The 12,738-nt window shown below is 38.0% G+C and overlaps 1 protein-coding gene across 1 annotated transcript in view; it reads right to left on the reverse strand.

Moving 5' to 3' along the window:
• SPON1 (spondin 1) overlaps positions 1-12,738 on the reverse strand; it is a 193,354-nt gene that overhangs the window by 31,950 nt on the left and 148,666 nt on the right. The window contains exon 7 of the mRNA XM_005499314.4: positions 1,560-1,624. Coding sequence (XP_005499371.1) covers positions 1,560-1,624 — 65 coding nt within the window. The remainder of the gene's footprint in view (positions 1-1,559; positions 1,625-12,738) is intronic.

The following is a 12,738-nucleotide window of genomic DNA, read 5'->3' on the forward strand; positions in this document are numbered from 1 at the left end:
GACAAAAGTTTCCATTTTAAAGTGCTAATTTGGAGTGAATGGAAAGAAAGCAGCAATGAAAAATATGCAAACAACAACTACTGCATGGCAAACACTACCAAATCCAAATACTGACCATTTCAGGGGAATAAGACCATAAATAAAGCAAGCCATTACTGTCATTTTGACTGACCGCTTGCATAGCAGCAGACAAAACGCAGCCTAACCCACGATTCCTGTGCAGAGCCTACAACTCTGTCTCAGGGTTAAAATACATTCAAGGGATGGAAAATCCATCTCATGTTCAGGTAAGCTGCTCTGAAGGTCAGTCACACTGTTAGAGCCTTTTCCTATACCTTTAGTGAGAATTTGCTTGTCACTAATTTCTTTAGATTCCATGCTATGAGGGATTTCATAGTTGGTTGTGGGTTTGGTTCTTTTTTTCTAGATTAAAGAAGGATCAGCTATCAGAAATCTTTTCACTACTTAAGCTGTGCTCACCTCCTAACCCTTACTTTTTTTTTTTTCTTTTTTATCTTTGTTTTTTTTCCAGCAGGGACGGGATAAACTGAATAGCTTAAGTCCTAAGCTGCTTAAGAGTTTCTAAGCCTCTTATGGCAGGGGATGTTTTCTAAAAACTGAACTCTTTTGCAGCTTTTTTCTGACTAACCTCGAAATTTTCACATACTTTCTGAAAAACAGATGACAAAAACAGACACGATGTTCCAATAACTGCTTCCCTTCTACTTTTGCAAAGGAAATGGGACTACCTGGCCCCTACAGTCTTGCAGTAGATTAATTGCCCTGCTTCTCCAAGGACTTAATTTGACTTTCAGCTAATGGGATGACCCCTTATACTGGTTTCTCATCTTTAGTCACTTCTTGTAAGTCTCACCCATTTGGCCCAGGATAATTAGTATGAACTTCGGGTCGAGCAGAGATAAGTTATGCAGGAACCATCACTCCTGACCCTCGCCCCTGCCCCAAAGACAACCAGTAAATTCAAGAGTATCCTGAAATAAGGGTTTTGTCCTATTTTCTGCTGAGTGCCAGAGAGCCTAGAGTTGGGATCTGAGGAAGGATTTGCTTTCTCACTGGTAAAACAACTATAGTTATACTATTATCAGTATCATGATGCTATAATATCATAGAGTGTTTCAGGCAAGCATTTTAAGGAATTAGTCCTTTAAGAGTTTCTGTTGGTGGATTGAGAATTTGCTGTATTGACACAGTGTGTCGTCACAGTTTGTGACACAGGATGCTAAAAAAATACTACATGTAGAATAGTACAATATATATTTGAGCAAGGATTGGATAAACATTATTGTTCAATGTAGGCACACAGACCACAGCATAAACCTCCTGTAACAGTGAACCAAAGCATGTAAAAAATGAAGAGATGCCTAAGAGGAAAGAGAGCAGTAGTTGTTGGCAAAACCAAAAAAAGCTTAAAAACTCATCTATCAAAATGTTTTTAAATTGTTTCTTTACAAGAGCGAATGATTATGTGAGATAATAAGTGGTCCATTAGCCAACATAAACACAAGGCTATTGAGACATACTATTCCCTACTTACTTACACATTCAGAGGTTGCCAGGCAGGCCACTGCGCTTTCGCCTTGATGACTGTTAAAACCTCATCACTCTGTGAAGAGAGAGACAAAACAAGATTGGGACAATTTTACAATGAGAGTAATACAACCTACAGATAAAAAGGAAGAGGCACTAGATCAAACTGTGCCTCCAGATTCTGGCTATGAAATATATGCTTTGTCCTTTTCATTGTTCGAACACCTTGTGTCCTCAGTGGCACAGGGTTCCTCAAGGAGCCTGTAGGAATGCAGGAGGCAAGAGCAGCAAGCAAATGCAGTCAGCCCTTGGGCACAGTCTCTCCCTTCTACAGGAACTGAAGTAAGCTTAAAACACCACTTGCAGTTTGCAGACCATGTTATTTTTGGACCATGAGCAGAAGGGAAAGCTTTCAGAGTGGTGCACAGTGATGATAAGTATAAATCAGGAGAAGAACTTTTCATTGGGAAAATACCCCAAACCAATATGACCAAAATGAGTTTGTTCTGGTAACACTATTACAGGAAGATAACTGTGCTGCATCCTGGGCTGTTAGTTCACCTATAGTAGTTTATTGGCAAAAACTATACCTTGGGCTGCTGATTTTTTGACTCTCTGACAATCCTTGTGGCCAGAGGAACTCACCAGGTTAAAGGAATCAAGGACATAAAAATTGCTTTTAATGTGTTACAGATCCAGGGGCCAAGAGGCAAGGAAAAAACTAGAGGCTGCTGCTGCAGACAATCTTATACATCTTGTGAGCATGTATGATGTATTATTTATTGTCCTTATATGTGTAAAGATGTAAAGAGTCCATGGTGGATGCACTGCAATCTCCTCCAAGCAGAGCCATTGACAGCTTCACTTCCTCTTCACTCTCCATTTATGCACATGGAAATTATAGGGTGGAATATAGCAGCCACTTGTGGAAGCCCACAGATTATTTCCTAAAGTCTACAGGAATTCCTGCATCAGTAGTTTTAAATTTTCTATTGGTACAATAAACCCGGGACAAAGGCAGGAGACTGTTAACAAGGACTGGTGCCCAAAAGACATCTATCACAATAGTTTAGAAGCATTTTGCCCATCTCCCTTAGGAATCCACCCCAGCAATTTGCCTAGAGGAACACAAAGTTCACAATTCACCCAGATGATTTCCACTGTCTTTTGAAAATATTTTCCAATTAGACTAAGAAACCCACCTCATACATTACCCATAATTGGCATCTCCAACAGAGCTGACCTTTCAGTTTAGTGATAATAGTGCCATTTACTGCTTGATAGCAATAGTTCTGACACCCCAGACTAGCTCTAGTCCATATATACCCCTGTGTAAAGAAAATGATTTTCACTGGTTGTTTCTACCACTCTCAATATTTTCTGACTCCTTTTTTTCTTTTACTGAAACAAAGTCATTACAGCACTAATGGGCCCTCCCTGTAGCACACAATGTTTTAATTCTTGGTGTTTCATATGTGGCATGACCTCTCCCTCAACCTGAGTGAATGGATAAGCCATTTATTTAAAACCTTTTTAAAAAATACAGATGCTTGGCCAAAGCCTGTACCATATTAAATGTCCTGACCTAAGATAGTGGAAAGTGCAAGTAAGTATATAAAGATTTAATCAAACTCCCTTACTACTAATATAGCTCGAATAAAGAGAATTTTAGGATGCAATGGAGCAATCAAACAGCCCATGGCAAAGCTATGCCAGCAGACGGATGCTCCGGGGCAGGCCCTGGGTGAGCAGCAGCAGTTCTGAGCTGCCAGCGCAGCCTCTCCCATCCTCCCCAATGAGAGGGGAGATACATCACATCCATCATCTACGGCAACCTTCTTCTTACCTCCATGCCTTCAAAAGTGGAAGAGACAGCTTTCCTCTCAAAGTGATTTAAAAGGAAACTGATTAACTGAATGAAGTTAAAGGTCTGAAGTTAAAAGACATTACTTGCCTTATTGTCAATAGAATTTGCCTTAATTTGTAATTTTCCCTGTTTCAACACTCTAAGAGTTTCCAGCCAGGCATATCTTCATTTACTTGTCTTGAGAACACATTTGCATTCAAAATTATTAACTGTGAGTTGTAACATCCCAAAGAAAGTCTGCTATGAGCACAGACGGTTATGTTTATTAAAATAATACACTACTTATCTAATAGAAGCCAATAATCGTGTCAGTAAAATCCAAATCGCTCATGTCTGAAAGCATTTTAACATGTGCTATTCAAATTAAAAATGCATACCGAAAGTGGAGGAACCATGATTAATAGTTTAGTGGGAAGTGCCAAGGGAAGAAAATAAGGAACAGAGCATGGCGCATTCAGACATCCCTGAATTTTTAAGGGAGGTGAAATTTCAGAGGCAAGAGCTGAATTCATGATCACTTCCTGAACAGTAACCAAAATCAAAAGATGCAGAATCCAGTGTTTTGATGGGTCTGGAATTAAAGCATACATTTTTGGTACCTAGAGCTCCTTGACAATTACAAAAGATTAATCTGCAACTTGAATTAAATCTTTGTTATTCCAGACTGGTATTGCAATTATGCAGTTGTATTACATTTGTAGCCATTTTTCTCTCTTCATATTCCCAAAGTTTTGTTTAGATTTTTTAAATAAACAAGCTCTCAAATTCACATCAAAATGTGGCAAAAAGAACTAGGATGTTTCGCTGTTGTACATTACAAGTTGTCATCATTTAGGTATTTGGCAGGGAAGCAATGATTCCCAAGTAATGAAACTGTTAGGTTTGGGAAAAGAAAACTAGATCATTTGCACAATGATGGAGCGTCAAAATGTTACAATGCCAGAACAAGTTAAAGGGAAGAGTACCAATGCACTTGCTTGGTGCTGCTCAAAGTCCTTTAGGTAATGTCTCATACATGCCTCTCCCAACAACAAAAGGGGAAAAATAAAAAGAGGATGACTGTGGAGCCTACGTTATGCCTCTGTGCATGTGGAAGTTGTCAAGGACTGAATTTGGACTGTCAGTCTTAAGGAGATACACAGGAGGAACGTTGCTACCCTCTCCTTTTCACATTTAAGGGGGTTTCCTTCTTGAGTACACATCACAGAATTGATACTTGGGAATTTGCAAGTGAGTTTTTGCTGGCCAGCCCCGGCACACTCAGCTCCTCGCATCGTGCTGACACCAGCGTGTCAGTGCCTTCACTTGCTGAGAGATGCCATGGATGCAGCATCTCTGCTACTCCTACAAGCAGGAAGACACAATTTAATAATTAAATTACTAGAAGTTCTCAGGAGCCTTCATGGTAAATCCCTTTTAAAAGTGTAGGTGAGTATAATCACAAAAGAGTATAAAATCTTTGTAGAGCCTACTGAAGCCTCTTCTTCAATTTAAGTTTTTAGTTCAATTAAACTATTTCAGTTTCCAGTTGAAATAGAATAAACGCCTCCCTACATGCTTAGAGCTTGCTCAGGAAACCCAGTGAAGCCAAAGTAGTTTCTAGATTGACTTCAATAGTTTTTGGATTGTGGCCTAAACTAAAACATGCAAAACCAGCAAACAACGATCCTTCTCTCCAGATCCTCTTTCTACATTTTGCTTCAAGCTGGGAGTGGGTGGTTAACTTAATAGCTGCTCCCATGAAAGTACCATCCTCCAAAATATCCTAATAGTATGAATTTAAAAAGTCAATAATGTCATTCTAATTACAGACAGCAAAACTGACATTCTGAAATCGGTAAAAATTAATCATTTACTTTACAGCTATTTGTTCCTGCAATGTACAAATGAAGGTGCATGCAGAATGAAGTCATTAAATGGCAACAAGTAGAACCCCGTGGTATGAAACCACTGCTAAATTGGATTGTACAGCTGTGCACTTTACAAAAGATTAAAAACATTTCCTCATCTTCAAGAACAGAACATGGTACGTAGCTCAAAAAAGCAGCATTAAAGACAGAATTTGATTTGAAGTCTTTCTCAACCAAGGGGATCTAAACCAGCTTGTTTAAAGGGTAACATGCATTAAAATGGTATGAAAGCTTTCAGCAAAACTTTTAAGTATCATCTGAATACCTTTAGAACAAAAGCGAGATTAGTAGGATCTGGAAAGCCATGTAAACTATTTCATGTGCTCCCGGTGCTTTTTCGGTAACCACTGTGATTAGTATATTTTCTGTACTGGAAGTTATTTTTATGACTAATTTTTATGACTATTTTTATTTTATGTGTGCCAAATAACATTAGAAAATGTTGCTGTGTAGATTGCTTAGCACTTCATAATAATTATTTGATTCAGTTCAGCTAAACAAATGACAATGTATTATCTGACATCAAAATCAGTCAGATTCAATGAACTGTGGGAATGAAAAACACCTGTTCAAAGCTACAGCTTAATTTCACTCATTTCACACCACCACTGCAGGGCATTCATTCAATTGTTTTAGAAAAGAGAACATTTAATTCCTTTCACAACACTCATCCTCATAATATCTGAATGCTTTTTGATTCACGGTGGACTTATTTTCACAAGATTCTTAGGAAGTAGAAAAAGAAATTCTCAAATTCACAGATGATGAATTGAATGTCTTCTGGAAATAAACCTACATATTTGAGTTTTGAGATACCATCTCCACTGCAGGACCATCCTTTCCCTCAAAAAATAATTTGTTATTGCAGAAAGAGATAATGTTACAATGAAAAAGTAGAATGCACAGTATGTCTTCTGTGGGGAATCAAATGCTATGAAACTGAGAATGATATAGTGCTTTGGGGGGATAGTTGGGGACTTTTAAAAGCTGATCGGTCTTCGATGATAAGTATAAATAGACGTTGTTCCACCTCTGCCCTATGCAGACACAAAAATCCCCGTAGGACGTGAAAAGCATGTGTTCAGTATCCCTGACTTCTTCAGTTCATGAAAATACTTTCAGGCTAATAGAAGTCTTCAAAACCTCAAATTGTGGCTCCTTATTGCTACATACACTGTATAGTTAGATGTCTTGTTACAGAGTGGTGTTAAAAGAAAACATTTAAGAGATGATACAAACATCTGTCCCTGCTGCTGAGTGAAAGAGCATCCAGCTGGCATTGCTATATAGTCCACTGATGAAACTACCACAGCCTGAAAAAAAGTCTTCAGTTTTGGGACCAGAGTGCAAGACTCACAGGCTACTTGCTGAAGAAGGAGGAGTTCTGAGCTCTGGACTATGGCTTTTTTTATCTAATAACCACGTAATGCTGGAAAGATGCTGTCAGGTAAGAGAGAAGTAACTGTAATTTTAAGCAGACGTTCTTAAATTCTACTGAAGTTATGAGTAAGTTGTACCTTCTTTGATGTCATACAATTGCTATGATTCAATAGGATAACTTTCTGTAGAAATTGAATTACATTATATTCATTTCTGAAAAATTCAACTGCAGCAGATGTGCCAGAAAGTAAATTACAAGACGAGATAAAAAGTTCTGTTTTATCCCAATACAAATGCACACTTTTTTCCAGGTTGAAAGAAAGATAAAGAACAATCTTGTATTTAAAGTATTAACTAACACAAAGTATCTGGTTAATTAATAATCAAAACATAATGGACTTCCATGGATATTAGGTGAAGTATGGCATATTTTCTCCTGGTTGATAAAATCTGTAGACATCTTGCCTACCTCAGTTTTACAGACATATTTGAATAAACAGCAGACACTGACATAGGCACATTAGTGAAATTTGTAAAAACTTTAAAAGAAAAAGGAAATAGTTTTATGTTCTGTGGTAATAAAATATTTGTGAGATAAAAGCAGTGACATACAGCTTTATCTGCTCTGGAGTTCATCTTCATGTAACTATACACATTTGCTTTGTAGTAACAGAGAATGTGATCTCATGTAATGGACTCCGAATGGGCAGGTTTGATTAACTCCATAAGCTATCAGATTATTTTGAGGCTGCCCAGGTTTCTGAAGATTTCTTGTTTATGTAGAGCACATAGGAAGTTTCCCATTGCTATTCACACAGTCATTACAAAATCTTACTTGCAAGGCTACTATTGTGAGCTGGTAATACGTCAACAACATCTATTTTCCTGTGGGTGCAAACACAGAGGTTGCTCAAGTTGCCCTGAGCATCAGTGATGAGATGCAGTTCTCTTTAACATGCAGAGAATTTTTGATGAAAGAACGTGCAGAAGATGTTTAGAACATTTTAGTAAAGGTTAAGCTTTTACTCACAAATTGCTTCATTTGGAAGAAAAAAAAAAAGCCCATAATTAAAGACAAAGACTTATTTCTACCATTTGATGACAACTGAATTCTGTTTAATTCTATGACTGACTTTGATTCAGGCAGATTATACTTAAAGACACTAGCACAGTTTTGGGATTGTGTTTGTCCATTTTACTTTGACTTCTCTGTTGTTATGATAGCGATTATGTGGCAGCTGAGAAAACCCCACATACTACAAGATATATAAATATGCCTGAATGGAATTCATTATTTGATTATAGTACATACAAATTCAATATTTCTCTGTACAAACAGCCATTTCTTCAGTTAAAAACTCTTATTTATTTTCTTCAAAAAATAGGTAACAGTATTTCAGAGAATATTAAATTTGTGTTTTTTCAGTTCACCAAATTTGAAAGTCTGGGGGAATTTTCAGGTGTTTAATAAAATCCACTCTATTACAAACCCACAATTTTGTGGGCTGAGCTAGATAAATACTGTCAGGGTGCAACTGAAGACAAATAGGAGGAAAGATGAGCATTGAAATCCAATCTTGAATTGTTACTGTTTGAACAGGATCTATTACAGAAGAGCAAGTAACTCAGTGCTTCAGACAGTTCCAGTCTAACTGCTGTGCTGTACAGGATAAACCCTCCTGAATTTGATACTTGGCAATTTTGTATTTACAAGAAAACATTGCTCCGTTAGATAATCAGGCTGGGAATTTTCCCAAAATGTTGCCCAGAAAATACAGAAATATCTCTTAAAGCTACTATTCTAGGATGGGGACTGCACAGATGCTAGCTGATAATGCATGTTTTAAAATAAAAAGCTTTTAAAAGGGAATTATAGGAATTATAATTCCTGATTTTGTTAAAAATTACTAGGATAGGATGCAAAAAGAAGAATGTTCATTGTTTCTCTCAGCATAAATCACAAAAGCACTGATTCACTTTGCATTAACAACATTCTGCATTACCTGTCCCACGGGGTTTTCTTTCAATGAAGTGGTTGTTTCAGGAGGGGAATGTAGGCTGAAATTAATAACAGAACTGTTGCTAATGGCAACAGTGAAAATCATATGCTCTATTTTATTTCCATTAAGGTGCGGTTACATAATTTAGGGTGTCCCAATAAAGCAATAATTCATTTTTGCATAGTATTGAGGCTTAGCAGTGTGTGTTAATGAGTCTTAGGTATTTCTGAGTATTTGAGATCTCATTTTCTGTGGCTGAGCAGATTTTGTAGGAAAAGGATCTCCCTTGTGAATCCAGTTCTTGACTGTGTGTTGATTTTTGACTGCACATTTTGCTTTGTTCTATATAGAACACTTTGCTGTCTTCAGGAATACAGAAACCTTTTGGGATCTTAAAGTACTTTCCCAAAAACAAGGGAAGATCTTTTTACTACACTTCGGAACGTCTAGCTTTTAAAGTAGGGGATTATAGTAGATTTTGAAGCTGGCAATAAATGGTGTAACTCCCACCCTTTGCTTAATAGGTTTATCTAATACATACCCCTTTGTCCTCCTTCTGTCTTAACTTTCTCAATTTCATCAATCCTTTAGACTAAACTAGCCTTTAAACCTATATATAGTGCTATAAAGCTACTGTTACTTTAAACTCACAAATGATCTGGAAACAGTGAGCACACCAGAAAAGAAATGGGGGAAACAAACAAAATAAAGCAAACCCCAATCCAGCTCATCAAGGCATTCTGTGTATAATAAAGCAGATGTATGCAATTGAATGGCAACCTGCAAGCAGCAAGACAAAAACTGCATTCACTGGAGATAACAATAAAAGTGTTTTAAAGCACTATGTTCACTCATCAGATTCATATTCAGGTAACTACAGCATTTTTTGCTCAGACTCCTTCAAATAGTTTCAGAACAGTCAGGGATGAAAGCATTGAAACAGGTTCTTGGGCATGCGACGAATAAGTGAGTTTCAACTGCTTCAAATACCAGCAGGAAACCTCGGGAGAAGGCTGGGTCTGCTCTGAGAAACAGTCCAGAGAAGCGGGACAGAGAACAATTCTGTCTTCTGGCAAATGCAGCAGCAAGACTCCAGGTATCACAATTATTCATCCTGCTGCTTCTTTCAGACATTAGCCAGACGTAGTATCTTGAATGGAGGAGAAATAATTATTCAGATAATAGAAAGTGATTTTAAATAAGTCCAGCACATTAGCTCAGGAGGTGAGCTTTCCTGACCCTTGATAACATTTTGACAAATCAATGTACCTTTTTTTTTTTCATTCAGAATGTGCAATATAAATATTCTAAATGTTCTTTCACTGCTGTACAGAGGCAATCACAACAGCTTAATTCCCCTTCATTAAAGACGTTGTGTCTGTGCCACCCTTTGCCATTCCTTCCAAAAAAAAAAAATAACCCCACTAAAAAACTCAACCAAAAATGTAGCCTTTAGACAAAATAAGGAATTGAGGATCCTATCATGAATTATATTTTCTGTTATCTTGAAAGGAGCATTCTTCTAGAGGTATCGATTTCACATCTCTTCCTCCCCCCATACACTTTCACCCATTGCCATGACAAACAGGTTGCTGCCCTTGTGGACCATTTCTCTGGCACTGTGTAGTCTCCTGGTTTATGCTCTGCCGTGTCTCAGAATTTAATGACCAAAACACACTTGTTTCAGATTTTGGATAAAGTCATCTCAGTCTCTGACAGGATTTACGAGAGTGGGTTTTTGAGAGAAATGTCACAGATTTCTCCAAGGTGTTGCTGCTTTTCCCATCAGGCGCTGCCTTTACCACCTTCTTTCCTTGTAACTCCTTTTCCTTCAAAAACCAGCTCATTCTACATGGCGTGACTCAAAGGATAATCTACACAGTCCTCCACAGATAGTGGCTCCAGTCTGCTATCCCTGATTTCATACCTAAATTTTGCCTTGCCTTGCTTCTGCACTTCTGTAAGTAAGGACAGACAGAAGGACGCTTGCTGCACTACCCATCCTGGGGCAGGACCAGCTTTTGGGGGTGTGGATACCTTTTCTTTTCTTTAGACAAGGAACTCTCCTGTCCTGTTCCCCATGGTGGATTTGTATACACTTGATTGAGTACATGTTACGCGGAGACATATCCAGAAGCTGGGACTGACCCAGAAAAGTCTCCTTACTACTTAGAAATTTCAGGGTCTTGAGCTAGGTCATATTGTCTCCCATCTCTGATGGTTTGCTTTGGCTCCCCAGAAGTCAGGCAGCTGGGAAATGCTATTAGGATTTCTTTTTTGTGTTCCTTCAAAAGAGTGTAGGAGGTCAGATGAAAGTTATCCCCCTACCCGGGGCCCACACTACTTGTTGCTTAAGGAGCTCCAGGTATCTTTAGATCAGTTAATATGGCTATACTTTACACGTGCCACGGAGCACAATTAATATTAGAAGAGGAATTACATAAGACGTACAGCTTTAAAAACAGTAGGAGCTGCTATTAGAGTGACATCTGCAATTGATGTAATTAACGTAACAGGGAAGAGCTATTAATTCCACTGTAGAAAGTCCTGTTTAGGTTTCTAGTTGCTTACTTAAAACAGCAAAAATAGAAGCGAGAAATAAGAATTAAACCCCGTAGCCAAAATGCTGTATGTCATCCTGTAGTAATCAGTGATAAATGGGTGATGTTGTCTCTGTAATAAGCCAGACATGAAGAAATATGTTTGTCTTAAGAGCATCTCTAAAGTACTCTGGAAAATCCCTAGGACATCAAATTGCTAAGCGTAGTACTCATGTAGTTATTTTATGATCAGAATAGTTCTAAATTAAGGAACGTGAACAGAGGCTTGCACTCTAAAAGGAGGTATTCACCATATTGCACCACACTTGCTTGCCACAATATTAATTCTAAAAATAAGAAAATAGTAAGAAACAGTCACTGCAGTGAGGTCAGGATAAATGTAAATATTTTCATTTTAGCTGTAGAATACCATTAACTTGTAAGGACACACCTTAAAGCTGTGAGCCTATGCATACTGCTAAAAATGCTTATTGTGATGTGTATCCCTTGCTATTTCACATGGTTGTTTTGAAATTATATGCACGCTGACCTATTGATATGCTTATCTCTAAAGCTTATGTGTTGAAGTCAGGTTTAAATGTTAGAGTTTAGCTGTTAGTCATGTTATCATGAAATGACACAATGCATTATTATGCCATGAAACAGGCATTTTGAATATTCCATGGCATGTTCGGAGCCAAAAAAAGCATATTTCCCATTCCAGTAGTAAAGCACTGTGCTGGTTTTGGCTGGGGTATTGTTAATTTTCTTCATAGTAGCTCCTATGAGGCTGTGCTTTGGAAACACTGAAAACAGTGCTGATAACACATGGATGTTTTTGTTATCACTGAGCAGTGCTCACGTAGAGTCAAGGCCACTTCTGGTTCTCACACCTCCCAACCAATGAGGAGGCTGGGGGTGCACAAAAAATTGGGAGGCGACACAGCTGGAACAGCTGACCCCAGCTGACCAAAGGGATATTCCACACCATATGACATCATGGTCAGCATATAAACCGGGGGAAATTTAGCAGGAGGACCACTGTCTGGGGACAGCCTGGGCATCAGTCAGTTGGTGGTGAGCCATTGTCTTTAATTTGCATCACATGTTTTTCTTGGGTGTATTTCACTTTTTGTTGTTTTCCTTTGCATTAGAATTTATTATTATTACTATTTTATTTCAATTATTAAACTGTCTTTATCTCAACCCATGGGTTTCTTTCACTTTTACTCTTCCTATTCTCTCCCCCACCCCAAAGCGGGGTAGTGAGCGAGTGGCTGTGTGGTGTTTAGTTGCCATCTGGAATTAAACCATGACAAGCACATATTTCTCTTGTGATCATCTCATTTTTATTCCTTTAGACATCTAATAAGCTCTTTCTTTTGTAGTAAATCCATAATCAGAATTGTACCATATTAGAATTGTGCTCAGTTTCTTTAAATCAGAGATACTCTGTATAGGCATTTATTTTCCTTCATCCTTTTTTTTTCTCC

This window comes from Columba livia, chromosome 5 (genome assembly GCF_036013475.1).
Source record: "Columba livia isolate bColLiv1 breed racing homer chromosome 5, bColLiv1.pat.W.v2, whole genome shotgun sequence".
Classification (NCBI taxonomy): Eukaryota; Metazoa; Chordata; class Aves; order Columbiformes; family Columbidae; genus Columba; species Columba livia.